Genomic DNA, 19,978 nt, shown 5'->3' with positions numbered 1-19,978 from the left:
ACAAGCCCCTCCTATAGCTTAAGCAAATGAAAGGTGAAAATCCCAAATTGTTGAGGTGGGCCATTTCCCTACAAGGAATGGACACATGGTGGAACATAGACCTGGGAGTAACCCCTCCAATGTAGATGGACTCTCCAGATATTTCCACTTAGACAATGAAGACTCAACTGGGCAAGGTTAGTCTTATTGTCCTTCTTTGGGAGGGGTGTAATGTAGGAAAGTCACTCTTTTTGGCGTGGTTACCCCCACTTTTTTACTGCTATCAGTGTGCTTGGACTGTTTTCACTGGTATCCTGCTAACCAGGACCCCAGTGATTGTGCTCTCTCCCTCTAACTCTAAATATAGTTGCCTGGAACCTTTGTGCACTCCACAATTGGCATACTTGTGTCCCCTTATTAGTCCGTATTATATGGTACCTAGGTACCCAGGGCATTGGGATACCTCGGGTCCCTCTTGGCCTGCAGCATACATTGTGTCATCCCTGGGAGCCAATGCAAAATGTGTCTGCAGGCGTGTCATTGCAGGCTGTGTGAAAAGGTGCATGCACCCTTTCACCACAGGTCACTCTTAAGTCACCGCTGTCGTAGGCCTTCCTAGTCCAAAGGGCAGGGTGCAGGTCCCTGTGTGTGAGGGCACCCCTGCATATGAGCAGAGGTGCCCCTATGAACTCCAGGTGCATTGCACTGGACTTCATAAGTGCGGGGAAGCCATTTTACCTGTATACTGGACACAGGTGACCTGTGTCCAACTACATAATGATAACTCCGAACCTGGGCATGTTTGGTGTCAAACATGTCTAAATCATAGCCCAATACTGTTGCCAGTATTGGTTGTATGATTCCATGCACTCTGGGGGCTCCTTAAAGGACCCCCCAGTATTGCTCATACTAGTCTTCTAGGGTTTTCCGGGCAGACCGCGCTTCTGCTACCCCACAGACAGGTTTCTGCCCTCCTGCTGCTTGACCAGCTCAGGCAAGGGAATGCAGACCAAAGGATTTCCTGTGGGAGAGGGAGGCAACACCCTCTCCCTTGGAAATAGGTGTTAAACGGCTTGAAAGGGGTAGGCTCCTTAAGCCACCGGTTTGCTTTGAAAGGCACATTTGGTGTCCTCCTTGTATAAACTGGTTCGCACCAGTCCAGGGACCCCTGGTCAATCCTCTGACGCCAAACCTGGACAAACGAAAGGAAAGTGACCACTCCCCTGTCCATCACCACCCCATGGGTGGTGCCCAAAGCTCCTCCAGGTGGCCACTCGATTCTGGGCAGATAGCTGCCAAAAAGCTTTTAAAGACCAGAAACAGGCCACGTTAAGATGTGCAGAGGCCCCTGGGAGCATCTGAGTGGCCAGGTCAGGGAGGTGACGTCAGAGACCCCTCCTTAAACCCCCTCTTAGGGCTATGTAGAGACTCCCTTGCGGGTAGGTCCCCAGATTCTACGTGCAAGACTTCACCAGGACTCCTCTGCATTGTTTACTTCTACCTCTAGCCACTGGAACCGCAACTGGGCTCTTCAGGGACCGACTGGACTACAATTCCAGAGATGACCTCGCCTTGCAACATTGTTTCTCCGGCTTCTTTCAGCAACTGGAACATTTCCCCAGCTGTGCATACTCTGGGGTCGGCAAGACTTCAGCCTGCGAAGCAAGGAGGACTCTCCCTTGGAGTGAAGGAATCACTCCGCTGCATCTGCAGGCACCTATGGAAACAATGTCTGGTTGTGTGATCTGCTCTCCTCTGGAACCACTTGGATCCTGCATCACAAGTCGTGGTCTGGAGTGGTCCCCTTGGTCCTCCCTGCCAGCTGTCCAACTTGGTAGATGGTGAGCCCTTGCCTTTCCTTGCAGGACAGTACCCCTGTGCACTGCAACTCTTGCAGCTACCAAGGCTTGTTGTTTCCTGCTCCAAGGGATCTTCAGGCTCCGAGTAGTCACGGGCCCTAGCACTCCATCCTGACAAGCATTGTCTCCTCTCTGCTACTTTAGCAGGTGTACTGACGGGACCTCACTGTGACTTATTGTGCCTGCTGCCAGTGGGTTGCTTGTGGGTGCTGCTACTGCTTCTGTTGGCTCTCCCGCCTGCTGAGGGACAGCCCAACTCCCCCCCGCCCACCCAGGGGTCAAGTCCCCTGGACCTTGCTGGTCCTCTTCAGCCTTGCAACTTTTCTTTTGCTCCTCTTGCATTTTCCAAGGCTTATTTGTGGTTCTGCTGCACCACTGACTATCTGCGACCCGACGACTGACGTGGGACTGTATCTGCACTGCTCCAAGGAATCCTCTGCAGCTCCTGGGCTCATCAGCTGGTCTTCCCCCCCCATCAACCCAGGTCTTCATCCACAGAAGGGTGTGTAGTACCTCCTACCCCCACTGGACAGTCCATCGTGGACTGGACTCTGTCCCCTTCTTTTGCAGGTCCTCTTCTTCCTGAATCCTCCTTTGGTCTCTTCTTGACAGGTTCTGTTTTTGCAAAATCCCTTTTCTAAGTCCTCTTGTTAGTCCTTGGGAAATTCAGGCACTTACCTCTTGTCTCCTGGTCGCTAAAGATCAGTTAGGTACTTGCCTCTTGGGATCCATAGTTCTTCCATCATCCCAGCTTATATAGTGTGTACTTGCCTCCAGTTGGGGGACTGCCTATAAGTAATCTAGTGTTGGATTACTATAATAAAGTACCTTTATTTTTGTAACACTACGTGGCTCTTTCATGTGTGATAAATTGCTGTGTGACTGTTGCGGTATTGCATAAGCTGTGCATGTCTCCTAGCTACGTTTGGCTGCTCATCCACAGCTACCTCTAGAGAGCCCCTGCTTCCTAGACAGTGCCTACATTCACTAATAGGGGTCACCTGGACCTGGTATAAGGTGCCAATGCCATAGGTGTCCACTACACACCAGGTCAGCTTCCTTCATTTTGAGCTACTCTGTGCCCCACCAGTGGTCACCCATTTGAACACCCAATAGGAGCCCCAGTTTTTTTTATACTTTGGAGTGGAAGTTTATCATGCAGATGCAAATATTAGGGAGGAGAATTAGGTTGGTGGTCTGTGAGCTCTAAAGGGAAGGGTGACTTTCTTGTGCTCTTTGAAATTACCTATTATGACCAAGATTGCCTTCTCTACAATGGTTATCCTGCCACAAGTGTTATACTGTTTTACAAACCTTCCAGTCTGGTTACCTCAGAGATGGTTTAAGGCACTAAACACACCACGTAGGGTATTGATGTGGCACGGGGGCTGACTATCCGATTTCTCTGAATACTTTGCAATGACCAGTACTGGTGGGGCCTGGTAGTCCCGAGCTATGAGATGTACTTTGTCGGCCCAACTTCAGTGGCTGGCTAGGTAACTCTCAGGATTGAGACTGGCAGAGATGGGGGAAGTAGGATGACTTGCATCATAGAAGCGCTCTGATAACATTAAGTTCGATGGCATCTGTCGCTGTAGATACGCATGTTCTGCAATAGCTCGCCATCTGGTGTTGGGCCGGAGTGTTACAAGTTGTTTTTCTTCGAAGAAGTCTTTCGAGTCACGGGACCGAGTGACTCCTCCTTTTGTCTCCATTGCGCATGGGCGTCGACTCCATCCTCGATTGTTTTTTTTCCGCCATCGGGTTCGGACGTGTTCCTGTCGCTCCGAGTTTCGGAACAGAAAAAATAGTTAATTTCGGAAGATTTTCGTCGGTATTGTTGCGTTCGGGATCGGCATACTTACATTCAACACCGCATCGAAGATCGAAGAGCTCCGGTGCCCTTCGGGGTAATTTTTCGATCCTCCGTCGGGGCCTGGTCGGCCCGACCGCGTGCTGAAGAACGCCGATGGAACGGACCCCGTTCCGTTTCTGCCCCAAATGCCACAATAAATACCCCTACACAGACCAACACTTGGTCTGCAACCTGTGCCTGTCACCTGAGCACAGCGAAGACACCTGCGAGGCCTGTCGTGCGTTCCGGTCCAGAAAAACACTCCGAGACCGTCGAGCCAGAAGACTTCAAATGGCGTCCGCACCGACAGCCCGACGGGAGTTCGAGGAACAGGAAGAGGAAGGTACCTTCTCGATCCAAGACTCAGACTCCGAAGGATTCGACGATACACAAACCGTGAGTAAGACGTCGAAAACCACACAAAGAAACATTTACAAGGCCCAGGGGACGCCACTGCCACCAGGCCATGGCTCAACCCATAAAATCGGTGACCGACCGTCGGCACCGAAAAAGGCCCAAACAGTGCCGAGATCGTCCGACTCCGGTCGAGACACCGGCACGCAGCCTTCTCGGGACCGAGAAAGTGCTGGAGACAAGCCTCGACACCGAGATGCCGGTGTGGACACGGCTCGACGCCGAGACAGCGGCACCGAAACAGATCGACGCCGAGAGGTTTCGGCCCCGAAAAGGAAAAAAGTCACCTCGGAGCCGAAAAAACACGCAGACACAGTTTCGACGCCGAAACAAACTGCAAGCGACCCAGCTTCAGGCTCTTATACAGAAGAGCACTCGCTAACCTCCCAAATGCAGAAGCATAGGTTTGAGGAAGAGCTACAAGCAACTGATGCGGACCATACGCAAAAGCGTATCTTCATTCAGCAGGGGACAGGAAAAATAAGCACCCTTCCCCCCATTAGGAGAAAGAGAAGGTTGGAGTTCCAGACGGAACAAGCACCACAACCAAAAGTGGTGAAAAGAGTTACACCACCACCCTCTCCTCCGCCCGTGATTAACGTTTCACCAGCACAAACGCCATCACACTCCCCAGCTCACACCACCATGAGCCAGGGTGACCAAGACCAGGACGCATGGGACCTATACGACGCCCCAGTGTCAGATAACAGCCCAGAGGCATACCCTACAAAACCATCTCCACCAGAAGACAGCACCGCGTACTCTCAGGTGGTGGCTAGAGCAGCACAATTTCACAACGTAAGCCTCCACTCAGAACAGGTCGAGGATGATTTCCTGTTCAACACACTCTCCTCCACCCACAGCTCCTACCAAAGCCTGCCTATGCTCCCTGGTATGCTCCGGCACGCAAAAGACATATTTAAGGACCCGGTCAAAAGTAGGGCAATCACACCAAGGGTGGAAAAAAAGTATAAGCCGCCTCCTACAGACCCGGCTTTCATCACAACACAGCTGCCACCAGACTCTGTTGTTGTAGGAGCAGCTAGGAAAAGGGCCAACTCTCACACATCTGGAGATGCACCACCCCCAGATAAAGAAAGCCGCAAGTTTGATGCAGCTGGTAAAAGAGTCGCAGCACAAGCTGCAAACCAGTGGCGCATCGCGAACTCCCAGGCACTACTTGCGCGCTATGACAGAGCCCACTGGGACGAGATGCAACATCTCATTGAACATCTGCCCAAAGACTTCCAAAATAGGGCAAAACAAGTGGTTGAGGAGGGACAGGCCATCTCCAACAACCAGATCCGCTCCTCCATGGACGCTGCAGATACAGCTGCACGGACAATTAATACATCTGTAACTATCAGAAGGCATGCATGGCTCCGAACGTCTGGATTTAAACCAGAGATTCAACAAGCAGTTCTCAATATGCCTTTTAATGAAAAAGAACTGTTCGGTCCAGAAGTGGACACAGCGATTGAGAAACTCAAAAAAGATACGGACACTGCCAAAGCCATGGGCGCACTCTACTCCCCGCAGAGCAGAGGGAATTACAGCTCATTCCGTAAAACGCCCTTTCGAGGGGGGTTTCGGGGTCAAAGCACACAAGCCAGCACCTCACAAGCCACACCGTCCAGTTACCAAGGACAGTATAGAGGAGGTTTTCGGGGACAATATAGAGGAGGGCAATTCCCTAGAAATAGAGGAAGATTCCAAAGCCCCAAAACCCCTACTACTAAACAGTGACTCACATGTCACTCACCCCCTCCACACAACACCAGTGGGGGGACGAATAGGTCATTATTACAGAGCATGGGAGAAAATCACTACAGACACTTGGGTTCTAGCAATTATCCAACATGGTTACTGCATAGAATTTCTACAGTTCCCTCCAAACATACCACCAAAAGCACAAAATTTAACAACACACCATTCCAATCTCCTAGAGATAGAAGTGCAGGCACTATTGCAAAAGAATGCAATCGAATTAGTGCCAAACACACAAATAAACACAGGAGTTTACTCACTGTACTTTCTGATACCAAAGAAGGACAAAACACTGAGACCAATCCTAGACCTCAGAGTAGTCAACACTTTCATCAAATCAGACCACTTCCACATGGTCACACTACAAGAAGTATTGCCATTGCTAAAGCTGCACGACTACATGGCAACTTTAGACCTCAAGGATGCTTATTTCCATATACCAATTCACCCATCGCACAGGAAATACCTAAGGTTTGTATTCAAAGGAATACATTACCAATTCAAGGTACTGCCTTTCGGATTAACAACCGCACCAAGAGTCTTTACCAAATGTCTAGCGGTAGTCGCTGCACACATCAGAAGGCAGCAAATACATGTGTTCCCATATCTAGACGACTGGCTAATCAAGGCCCATTCGTTAATAGAGTGCTCAAATCACACAAATCATATCATACAAACCCTCTTCAAACTAGGGTTCACCGTCAATTTCACAAAATCCAAGATTCGGCCACGCAAGGTACAACAATACCTGGGAGCCATAATAGACACATCAAAAGGAGTAGCCACTCCAAGTCCACAAAGAATTCAAAATTTCAACACCATCATACAACGCATGTATCCAACACAAAAGATACAAGCAAAGATGGTATTACAACTCCTAGGCATGATGTCATCATGCATAGCCATTGTCCCAAACGCAAGACTGCACATGAGGCCCTTACAACAATGCCTAGCATCACAGTGGTCTCAAGCACAGGGTCACCTTCTAGATCTGGTGTTAATAGACCGCCAAACTTACCTCTCGCTTCTGTGGTGGAACAACATAAATTTAAACAAGGGGCGGCCTTTTCAAGACCCAGTGCCACAATACGTAATAACAACAGATGCTTCCATGACAGGGTGGGGAGCACACCTCGATCAACACAGCATACAAGGACAATGGAACGTACATCAAACAAAACTGCATATCAATCACCTAGAACTTCTTGCAGTTTTTCAAGCACTAAAAGCTTTCCAACCAATAATAGTTCACAAATACATTCTCGTCAAAACAGACAACATGACAACAATGTATTATCTAAACAAGCAGGGAGGGACGCACTCCACGCAGTTAAGCATGTTAGCACAAAAAATTTGGCATTGGGCAATTCACAACCAAATTCGCCTAATTGCACAGTTTATACCAGGGATACAAAATCAACTCGCAGACAATCTCTCTCGAGATCACCAACAGGTCCACGAATGGGAAATTCACCCCCAAATACTGAACACTTATTTCAAACTCTGGGGAACACCTCAGATAGACTTGTTTGCGACAAGGGAGAACGCAAAATGCCAAAACTTCGCATCCAGATACCCACACAAACAATCCCAAGGCAATGCCCTATGGATGAACTGGTCAGGGATATTTGCTTACGCTTTTCCTCCTCTCCCTCTCCTTCCTTACCTGGTAAACAAACTCAGTCAAAGCAAACTCAAACTCATATTGATAGCACCAACTTGGGCAAGGCAACCCTGGTACACAACGCTGCTAGACCTATCAGTGGTACCCTGCATCAAATTGCCCAACAGGCCAGATCTGTTGACACAGCACAACCAAAAGATCAGACACCCAGATCCAGCATCGCTGAATCTAGCAATCTGGCTCCTGAAATCCTAGAATTCGGGCACTTACAACTTACCCAAGAATGTATGGAAGTCATAAAACAAGCAAGAAGGCCATCCACCAGGCACTGCTATGCAAGTAAATGGAAGAGGTTTGTTTGCTACTGCCATATTAATCAAATACAACCATTACACACAACTCCAGAACATGTAGTGGGTTACTTGCTTCACTTACAAAAATCTAACCTAGCTTTCTCTTCCATTAAGATTCACCTTGCAGCAATATCTGCATACCTGCAGACTACCTATTCAACTTCCCTATATAAAATACCAGTCATTAAAGCATTCATGGAGGGCCTTAGGAGAATTATACCACCAAGAACACTACCTGTTCCTTCATGGAACCTAAATGTTGTCCTAACTAGACTTATGGGTCCACCTTTTGAACCCATGCACTCCTGCGACATACAGTTCCTAACCTGGAAGGTGGCATTTCTCATCGCCATTACTTCCCTGAGAAGAGTAAGCGAGATTCAGGCGTTTACTATACAGGAACCTTTTATACAACTACACAAAAATAAAGTCGTCCTAAGGACCAATCCTAAATTTTTGCCAAAGGTTATTTCACCGTTCCATCTAAATCAAACAGTGGAACTTCCGGTGTTCTTTCCACAGCCAGATACCGTAGCTGAAAGGGCACTACATACATTAGATGTCAAAAGAGCATTAATGTATTACATTGACAGAACAAAGAACATCAGAAAGACTAAACAACTCTTTATTGCATTTCAAAAACCTCATGCAGGAAACCCAATTTCAAAACAAGGTATAGCCAGATGGATAGTTAAATGCATCCAAATCTGCTACCTTAAAGCTAAACGACAGCTGCCCATTACACCAAGGGCACACTCAACCAGAAAGAAAGGTGCTACCATGGCCTTTCTAGGAAACATCCCAATGCAAGAAATATGTAAGGCAGCCACATGGTCTACGCCTCACACATTCACCAAGCACTACTGTGTAGACGTGTTATCCGCACAACAAGCCACAGTAGGTCAAGCTGTATTAAGGACATTATTTCAGACTACTTCCACTCCTACAGGCTGATCCACCGCTTTTGGGGAAATAACTGCTTACTAGTCTATTGCAGAACATGCGTATCTACAGCGACAGATGCCATCGAACTGAAAATGTCACTTACCCAGTGTACATCTGTTCGTGGCATCAGTCGCAGTAGATTCGCATGTGCCCACCCGCCTCCCCGGGAGCCTGTAGCAGTTTGGAAGTTACCTTCAATTATTTATATATGTATCATCTCAACCTTAAATAAGTGCATACTTAGTCACTCCATTGCATGGGCACTATTACTACAATTCAACTCCTACCTCACCCTCTGCGGGGAAAAACAATCGAGGATGGAGTCGACGCCCATGCGCAATGGAGACAAAAGGAGGAGTCACTCGGTCCCGTGACTCGAAAGACTTCTTCGAAGAAAAACAACTTGTAACACTCCGGCCCAACACCAGATGGCGAGCTATTGCAGAACATGCGAATCTACTGCGACTGATGCCACGAACAGATGTACACTGGGTAAGTGACATTTTCATTTTGGTTGTTCAGTTAAAAATTATGCAACAAGCCACATTACTTAATATTACGATTCACTATTAAAAGGCAACAATAAAAATAAAAAATCAGCACTATCTGACATATGCCCTTGCTAGGCCCCTGGCCGGGCTGTCCTTTGCGAGAGAGGGGTTCCTCTCAGAGAATCGATTGAGAGAATGGACAAATGTTGGGATAGAGACCATGTGAGACTGCTACTCTGTGGGAAAGCTTAAGAACCTGAAAGTACTGTTTGAGGAAGATTGTTTGCCCTGAGCACAGCCCCGAGTATATGCTGATACGACCCATGCAACAGTTATGGTGACTGAACCACATAGAGCCATAAACACATGAGCTTCTGCCTGGTAACAGGCGAAGGCTGGTCCAGTGGCTATACAGACATAATTGTCAATAACCTTCAGTAGGATGCTGATACATGAACTAGATGGAAGGAAGACATAGCCAGACCATTTTGATGGAAAGAATGAGAGCAAAGTGTGAAGTATGTCCACAAGGTATCAAGAAAAACTCAATATAAATATACATGGTTTAAATACCACATATCTCACCCCACATAGACAGATTTTTATGATGCAGAAACCATGTGTTGCCCCGATGTGTACTTGTTGATTTTCTTTTTGTCCACATGGTCTGGAGCTGCTCACTGTTGGATCAGTTCTGGATAAAGGTAATAGCCGACATGGAGTGAACATTAAACAGGAGGGGAGTTATGAACAATGGAAATATGCCTAGTGGGATTATACGTTTGACAGAAACAGAAGAAATAAATTCTTAGATCAGGCCCTAATTGTCACCTGAACAGACATAGTGCTGCACTGGCAATCCCAAGAGGGGCCACCACTATTCTGGTGAAAAAAAGCAAAAGGGTGCGCCTTTACGGTCAGCAGAATGTCGTGGTATGTGTCAAAAAAAAAAAAAAAAAAAGAAAGCACACCAGGCCTATAGATGGAGATAGTTCCGTCGTTTACGGCCACTGATGAGTGAATCATAGTACATTGTGATTAGATACTTTTTGGGGATGGCTTAGGGCCACTGAAGTTAGGTGGTACTTATGACTTGACATCTATGTTTCTGATGTGTTCACATTAAGTTTCTCAATTTGTTTTACTCTACCATTTTATAGACATGGTTCAAAGAAACCTGCGTTACAAAACTGAACGAGAGGTTTGCAGGAGACCAAAGTTTGTTTCTCAAGAGGAAGTAGAAAAAATGAAAACTAAGTAAGCCTTCCATTCTTTGTTTGTATTTTAGATTTTATTCTCCATAAACAATGTGTATGAAACAGAATCATAATATGAATAATCTCATAGATCACTTGACAACCTAGTGGGATAAAACAGCTTTTTACAGTTTTTAAGGTATTCAAAGGTTGAAGGGCTTGTAGTTCGTGATCATACTAGTCCTCCATTCAGTTCAAATGTTGTTGACTGTAGCAAAAACAGTATTTTCTATGCCTGTTAAGTGGAAATGCAAAACATTTTTGATAGAACTTAACTTGTAGTTTGTCAAAATGGGTTGAAGCTTTGCAACTGCTGTAGAGAACAACGCTTGAATTAAGATATTAACTGCCGAAGAGTTGTAGTGCAGAGAATAATTTCCCACCAGACTTCCATAACTGCTGGCAATTGACCCTTATCATTATATGAGAGACGATCAGATTCGAGCCTATCTAATCATGCAAGTTTTATTATCTAAACATAACCGATAATACCATAACATTTTTCTTTTAATATTTTTAGAACAGTAATAAGTAAGCCAGTATCAGCCATGCCAAATCTGATATTTAAAAATCACTCTTGATATTTTACATTTTTTCGTATTCACGATCCCTGAAAACTATCCGCATCACTACTGGTTTTAGAATATTCTGCATCATGGAAACAGCAACATTACAAATCGTAGACTATTCCCTCCTGACCAAAGATAATGGCAATTCATGCACCTGATATTGCTGATCCTCTCAGCTACTTTTCACACCATAGATCATGCCACCTTGTAGTCTCCCATAAGATCCACTGGCAATGTTCACCAGTTCATTTACTTTTTCACCTCCATGTCCCAGAAGAGACTTTTCTCTTCCAGGGGATCCTCATCAAAGTCATAAACATTGAATATTCCCGCCCTTGTGCGGGGACCCCGGAGCATATATAACATACACACATATTATACATGTGTAAAACAGCAATGCAGGCTATAATGTTAAAACCGGCTAAAATGCTTTATTTCTATGAAGTTTTTATTTTTTTTATTTTTTTTATATTATAAAATTACAATAGAGAATAAATATCTACCCAAGACCCCAAAACTGGGCTTAGGGAAGTAAGCAGCAGTAAACTCTAGAGAAAAAAGAGAAAAAAAACTGCATTGAAAAACAATGGAGCATTCTTAGCCAATAGGCTGCATGCAGGTTAACACAGAGAGAACCATAAAAACTTTGGCACCGTGCCTTTAAGACCCTGAGCACCTCCAGTATCCCACCATGCCTCAGGGGTGAAGGAAAGGTGACAGTTGGTTCACAGTTAGGTCAGTTCTTTTTTCCGGCTTCTTCTGAGAGGATCCTGGAGCATTGAACTCTCAGTTTTTCTGAGTTTTTCTCAGAAAAATCCTTTAAAAAAAGCGTTTTTTCCTTTTTCATTCGACAGATAACATCTTTGTCTGAGCTTGGCAGTTTTTTCCTGACAGAAAAATGCCTTCACTTTTTGTCAAATGCCCTGCTTGTGGGAAGAAGAAGGCCCAGTCAGACCCACACTCTCTGTGTATAGTGTGCCTGCCTCAGAGTCACTGCCCTGACACTTGTAAGCACTGCAAGAATATGTCAACGAGGACTCTGAAGGACAGAGAAAAGATCAGGCTACATGGGCTTCAGGAGAGGCAGAAAACATCGTCCTCTTCACTTCCCAGACAACCAGCAGGCCATTCTCAGGAGAGAATGGCTAGGTCGACGTCAGCAGGTAGGAAAGTGCCTGTTTGCTCCCCGTCGACGTCGTCGCTACCACCGTCTCACCGGCATAGATCGGCGTCGACGGCGACACACCCGACGTCGAAGGAGACGGCGTCGAGGGAACATCATCGCAGGGGCAGGTCTCCGTCGACGGCAGCCCGCCGATCGACGTTCGAGCCATCGCCGGCGTGCCCGGTCACCGCCAAAGGCTGTGCGCCCCCGACGTCAAGAGACACGGCGTCGAAATCGCCACAACGGCATGCGAGACATCCGCCGTCGGCTTCCCACCACTCCACGTCGAGGCACACGACGGCGAGCAGGTCGAGGTCCAAAGATCGCCGTTCGACGTCGAGACACTCCACGTCGAGACACTCAACGTCGAGGCAAGAGCAATCGGTGGGGCGCCCTTCGACGTCGACACAGGTTTTACCTGTCCCGCAGAGAGTAGAACATCGCCCCACGCCAGACAAGGCCGCACCATCTCCAGTGGTCTCCATACTGAGCGACTCATCTCGGTCAAGAGCAGCACCATCTGGGCATGTCTCGCCCATCAATCTATCTCCAAGATGGCTGGAGAGCCTTAACAGACCTCGGATTCGCAATACTTGCGAATGTACTCGCCTACTGCCTCTCTGCCAAGAACGCCATCACCGACAGCAAGGGCAGGACGGGCTCGTTCTGCTCCTCGTCAACCGGCCGCGAGGCCTGGGCACTCTGCTACAGCGTCTCGCAGCAGGTCTCGTTCTCAACGACGATCCAGGTCTCATTCACGAAGAAGATCACCCTCTTGGTCGTCGTCAGGATCATCTGTCGGGCGTTACTCCCCCACCCTAACAGATTCTCCACCTGCTAGGGTCTCACCGGTGGATGACATTACCACGTTTAACGAGGTGCTGTTAAGAGGAGCGCAGAAACTAAACATAGAGGTTCCAGAGCCATCTACCTCCTCGTCAGTCATCTTTGAGACTCTACAACAGAGATCAGCATCAAAAAAGCTGCTGCCTTTAGTGCCTGGTTTGTTGCAGCCAACCATGGACACTTTCCTGGCCCCAGCCTTGCTCAAATCTGCCCCAGCTAGGATTCTCAAAAACAGGACCCTTTGTTCCTCAGGAAGGATCCGCCACCGGACTCTGTAATATTAGCCGCAGCCCGAAAGACCCACTCAGTGGCATCATCATCCACGGTCCCCCCGGATAAAGAGAGCAGGCATCTAGACTCTCTGGGGAGAAAGATATGCGGGACGGCGGCTTCGGCAATGAAAGTCTCCAGTGTTTCTGCACTCCTGGGCAGGTATGATCGTTCTCTGTGGGACTCTCTCAATAGATTCACAGAGAAATTGCCCAGAGAGGACAGACAAGATTTTCAAGAGATCCTGCAAGAAGGATGCCTGGTATCCAACCAGGTTATCAGCGCGGCAGCAGATGGGGCGGATTTAGCTGCACATGGGTACGCGCATGGAATCTGTGCAAGGAGGTCTTCCTGGCTGAGGCTCACTGGTTTGAAGCAGGAAGCACAACAACGCATCCTGAATCTCCCATTCGCCGGGAACTCTCTATTTGGTGCCCATGCAGACGAGGAAATGGCCCGCATGAAGACCGAGGTGGATACCATGAGGGCAGTGGGCCTGGAAAGAAAGAAAGATTTCAGGCGGAGGTATAGGCCTTATGACAGGCGCCCTTTCCAGCAGAGGGTTCAAACCCCTCACTGGTCCCAAAGATCACAGCAACGGCAGGGACGCCCTCTTTTTCAGCGAAGGAACACAAGGGAGCGAGGGTCAAGTAGACCTCAACAGTCCACTCCGAAAGCGCCGGCCAAACAATGAGATCTCGCTTCCCTCTACACTGTACACCACTCCGGTGGGGGGAAGTATTACAGCTTATCTTCACGAGTGGCACTCTATCACAAGAGACAAATGGGTGCTCAATATTGTCGAACATGGCTACTCCCGTTACTTTCTGGTGGCGAAGAAGGGTCGAGAGGGCGTTTTCAGGCCAATTCTGGACCTACGGCTGCTGAACAAATACATAAGGAAACAGAAGTTCAGGATGCTAGCGCTTCACCAGATTTTCCCTTAGCTACATGAGGGAGACTGGATGTGCTCCATCGACCTGCAGGATGCATATTTTCACATCCCAATAGCTCCAAAACATCGAAAATTCCTGCGCTTCCAAGTAGCGTTACAGCATTACCAGTTCAGAGTTCTGCCATTTGGCCTGAAATCTGCCCCACGCGTCTTCTCGAAATGTATGGCAGTGGTAGTGGCGCATCTTCGAAAACAAAAAATATTCATATATCCATACGTAGACGACTGGTTACTGAAGGCGTCTTCTCCGGAGCAGATGAGAAGCCATCGGGACATTGTGCTCGGAGTTTGCGAGTCTCTAGGTCTTCAGGTCAATTACCAAAAGTCAACCTTGATTCCAACACAGAACCTTCACTACCTGGGAGCTATCATAAACACAGAACTCCAAAGAGTGTATCCTTCGGAGGAACGACTATCCTCAATAGACAGGAAGTGTCAGGACCTGTTGAGAGCCAACGCACCTACGGCACGTCAGGTGACATCGCTGCTGGGCTCCATGGCATCATGCATTTTATTGTCCCAAATGCCAGACTCCACATGAGGCCCCTCCAAGAGGCATTGTAGAACAACTGGAGCCAAAGGACAGGTCGCTGGGAGGACAGAGTGCGACTACCGGCAGTAGCACTTCCGTCATTGAGATCGAGAAAGTGCTGGAGAAAAGCAACGACACCGAGATAGCGGTGTAGAAACGGCTCGACGGCGAGACAGCGGCACCGACGAAGATCGACGCCGAGAGGTTTCGACTCCAAAAAAGAAAAAAGCCACCTCTGAGCCGAAAAAAGTTACAGACAGGGTTTCGGTGCCGAAACAACCCGTAACCGACCCAGGTCCAGGCTCTTATACAGAGGAGCAATCACTGTCCTCTCAGATGCGAAAGCATAGGTTTGAGGAAGAGCTGCAATCCACCGAAGTAGACCATACACAAAAACGTATTTTCATACAGCAGGGAACAGGAAAAATAAGCACCCTTCCCCCTATTAGGAGAAAAAGGAGACTGGAGTTTCAAACAGACCAGGCGCCACAAACAAAAATAGTGAAAAAGGTGACTCCGCCACCCTCTCCTCCACCTGTAATTAACGTCTCACCAGCACAAACTCCGTCACATTCCCCGGCTCACACCACCATGAGCCAAGGTGACCAGGATCAAGACGCTTGGGACTTATATGACGCCCCAGTGTCGGACAACAGTCCGGAGGCATATCCAACAAAGCCCTCACCACCAGAAGACAGCACAGCATATTCTCAAGTGGTGGCTAGAGCAGCACAATTCCACAACGTAAACCTCCACTCAGAACAAGTCGAGGATGACTTTTTATTCAACACCCTCTCCTCCACCCACAGCTCCTACCAAAGCCTGCCTATGCTGCCAGGTATGCTTCGGCACGCAAAGGAAATCTTCAAGGAGCCGGTCAAAAGTAGGGCAATAACGCCAAGGGTGGAAAAGAAATATAAGGCACCTCCTACAGACCCTGTTGTCATCACCACACAGCTGCCACCAGATTCCGTCGTAGTAGGAGCAGCTCGGAAAAGAGCCAACTCCCACACATCTGGGGATGCACCACCCCCAGATAAAGAGAGCCGCAAGTTCGATGCAGCTGGGAAAAGAGTCGCAGTACAAGCTGCAAACCAGTGGCGCATCGCTAACTCTCAAGCACTACTTGCGCGCTATGACAGAGCCCATTGGGATGAGATGCAACACCTCATCGAGCATCTACCCAAGGAACTACAAAAGAGGGCAAAGCAGGTGGTTGAGGAAGGACAGAACATATCAAATAACCAGATACGATCCTCTATGGACGCAGCAGACACAGCTGCAAGAACAATTAATACATCTGTGACCATTAGAAGGCACGCATGGCTAAGAACGTCTGGGTTCAAACCAGAGATACAGCAGGCAGTGCTCAATATGCCATTCAACGAAAAACAACTGTTCGGACCAGAAGTGGACACGGCAATCGAAAAACTAAAAAAAAGACACTGACACTGCTAAAGCCATGGGCGCACTCTACTCCCCGCAGAGCAGAGGAACCTACAGCACCTTCCGCAAGACACCCTTTAGAGGGGGGTTTCGGGGTCAGGCCACACAAGCCAGCACCTCGCAGGCAACACCGTCCAGCTACCAGGGACAGTACAGGGGAGGCTTTCGGGGCCAATACAGAGGAGGGCAATTCCCTAGGAATAGAGGAAAATTTCAAAGCCCCAAAACCCCTACAACCAAGCAGTGACTCAGATGTCACTCACCCCCTCCACACAACACCAGTGGGGGGAAGAATAGGTCATTATTACAAAGCATGGGAGGAAATAACTACAGACACTTGGGTCTTAGCAATTATCCAACATGGTTATTGCATAGAATTCCTAAAATTCCCTCCAAACATACCACCAAAAGCACAGAATTTATCAAAACAACATTCCGAACTTCTGGAAATAGAAGTTCAAGCACTATTGCAAAAGAATGCAATCGAATTTGTACCAAACACACAAACAAACACAGGAGTCTATTCACTGTACTTCTTAATACCAAAAAAGGACAAAACACTGAGACCAATCCTAGACCTCAGAATACTAAACACCTACATCAAATCAGACCACTTTCACATGGTCACGCTACAAGAAGTGTTACCATTGCTAAAACTACAGGACTACATGACAACCTCAGACCTCAAAGACGCGTATTTCCATATACCAATACATCAATCGCACAGAAAATACCTACGGTTCGTATTCAAAGGAATACATTACCAATTCAAAGTATTGCCTTTTGGTTTAACAACCGCACCAAGAGTCTTTACAAAATGTCTAGCAGTAGTGGCTGCACACATCAGAAGGCAGCAAATACATGTATTCCCGTATCTAGACGACTGGCTAATCAAAACCAATTCACTAACAAAGTGCTTACACCACACAAATCAAATCATACAAACCCTCTACAAACTAGGTTTCACCGTCAACTTTGCAAAATCCAACATTTTGCCGTGCAAAGTACAACAATACCTGGGAGCCATAATAGACACAACAAAAGGAGTAGCCACTCCAAGTCCACAAAGAATTCAAAATTTCAACAAGATCATACAACGCATGTATCCAACACAAACATTACAAGCAAAGATGATATTACAACTCCTAGGCATGATGTCCTCATGCATAGCCATTGTCCCGAACGCAAAACTGCACATGAGGCCCTTACAACAGTGCCTAGCATCACAATGGTCACAAGCACAGGGTCACCTTCTAGATCTGGTGTTGATAGACCGCCAAACTTACCTCTCGCTTCTATGGTGGAACAGTATAAATTTAAACAAAGGGCGGCCTTTCCAAGACCCAGTGCCACAATACGTAATAACAACAGATGCTTCCATGACAGGGTGGGGAGCACACCTCGATCAACACAGCATACAAGGACAATGGAACGTACATCAAACAAAACTGAATATAAATCACCTAGAAAAGCTAGCAGTTTTTCAAGCATTAAGGGCTTTCCAACCAATTATAACTCACAAATACATTCTTGTCAAAACAGACAACATGACAACAATGTATTATCTAAACAAACAAGGGGGTGACACACTCAACGCAGTTGAGCCTGCTGGCACAAAAGATATGGCGATGGGCAATTCACAACCACATTCGCCTAATAGCACAGTTTATTCCAGGGATCCAGAATCAACTTGCAGACAATCTCTCTCGAGATCACCAACAGGTCCACGAATGGGAAATTCACCCCCAAATTCTAAACACTTACTTCAGACTCTGGGGAACACCTCAAATAGACTTGTTTGCAACAAAAGAGAACGCAAAATGCCAAAACTTCGCATCCAGATACCCACACAGGCAGTCCCAAGGCAATGCCCTATGGATGAACTGGTCAGGGATATTTGCCTACGCTTTTCCTCCTCTCCCTCTCCTTCCTTATCTGGTAAACAAATTGAGTCAAAACAAACTCAACCTCATATTAATAGCACCAACTTGGGCAAGGCAACCCTGGTACACAACACTGCTAGACCTATCAGTAGTACCCCACATCAAATTGCCCAACAGGCCGGATCTGTTAACACAACACAACCAACAGATCAGACATCCAGATCCAGCATCGCTGAATCTAGCAATCTGGCTCCTGAAATCCTAGAATTCGGACACTTACAACTTACGCAAGAATGTATGGAAGTCATAAAGCAAGCCAGAAGGCCGTCCACTAGGCACTGCTATGCAAGTAAATGGAAGAGGTTTGTTTGCTACTGCCATCATAATCAGATCCAACCTTTACACGCAGCTCCAAAGGATGTAGTGGGTTACTTGCTTCACTTACAAAAATCTAACCTAGCCTTCTCTTCCATTAAAATACACCTTGCAGCAATATCTGCATACCTGCAGACTACCTATTCAACTTCCCTATATAGGATACCAGTCATTAAAGCATTCATGGAAGGCCTTAAAAGAATTATACCACCAAGAACACCACCTGTTCCTTCATGGAACTTAAATGTTGTCTTAACAAGACTCATGGGTCCACCTTTTGAACCCATGCACTCTTGCGAAATACAGTTCCTAACCTGGAAGGTTGCATTTCTCATCGCCATTACATCTCTAAGAAGAGTAAGCGAAATTCAGGCGTTTACAATACAAGAACCTTTTATACAACTACACAAAAATAAAGTCGTCCTAAGGACTAATCCTAAATTTTTACCAAAGGTTATTTCACCGTTCCACCTAAATCAAACAGTGGAACTACCAGTGTTCTTCCCACAGCCAGATTCCGTAGCTGAGGGGGCACTACATACATTAGATGTCAAAAGAGCATTAATGTACTACACTGACAGAGCGAAAAACATCAGAAAGACTAAACAACTATTTATTGCATTCCAAAAACCTCATGCAGGAAACCCAATATCAAAACAAGGTATAGCCAGATGGATAGTTAAATGCATCCAAATCTGCTACCTTAAAGCAAAACGACAACTGCCCATTACACCAAGGGCACACTCAACCAGAAAAAAAGGTGCTACCATGGCCTTTCTAGGAAACATCCCAATGCAAGAAATATGTAAGGCAGCCACATGGTCTACGCCACACACGTTCACCAAGCACTACTGTGTAGATGTGCTATCCGCACAGCAAGCCACAGTAGGTCAAGCCGTGTTAAGAACATTATTTCAAACCACTTCCATTCCTACAGGCTGAGCCACCGCTTTTGGGGAGATAACTGCTTACTAGTCTATGCAGAACATGTGTATCTACAGCGACAGATGCCATCGAACTGAAAATGTCACTTACCCAGTGTACATCTGTTCGTGGCATCAGTCGCTGGAGATTCACATGTGCCCACCCGCCTCCCCGGGAGCCTGTAGCAGTTCGGAAGTTAGCTTCAACTTTGTACATTTGTATATATATGATTTTAACCTTAAATAGGTACATACTTAGTCACTCCATTGCATGGGCACTATTACTACAACACAACTCCTACCTCACCCTCTGCGGGGAAAACAATCGAAGATGGAGTCGACGCCCATGTGCAATGGAGACAGAAGGAGGAGTCACTCGAAAGACTTCTTCGAAGAAAAACAACTTGTAACACTCCGACCCATCACCAGATGGCGAGCTATGCAGAACATGTGAATCTCCAGCGACTGATG

General features: G+C 47.1%; 1 protein-coding gene across 1 annotated transcript in view; it reads left to right on the top strand.

Annotated features, from left to right (window-relative positions):
• The window catches only part of LOC138287526 (protein mono-ADP-ribosyltransferase PARP12-like), a 266,656-nt gene that overhangs the window by 140,509 nt on the left and 106,169 nt on the right, over positions 1-19,978 (top strand). The window contains exon 8 of the mRNA XM_069227998.1: positions 10,448-10,544. Coding sequence (XP_069084099.1) covers positions 10,448-10,544 — 97 coding nt within the window. The remainder of the gene's footprint in view (positions 1-10,447; positions 10,545-19,978) is intronic.

This window comes from Pleurodeles waltl, chromosome 4_1 (genome assembly GCF_031143425.1).
Source record: "Pleurodeles waltl isolate 20211129_DDA chromosome 4_1, aPleWal1.hap1.20221129, whole genome shotgun sequence".
NCBI classification, from domain to species: domain Eukaryota; kingdom Metazoa; phylum Chordata; class Amphibia; order Caudata; family Salamandridae; genus Pleurodeles; species Pleurodeles waltl.
Note: the sequence above shows the minus strand (reverse complement) of the source record. Positions and strands in the feature narration are given on the sequence as shown.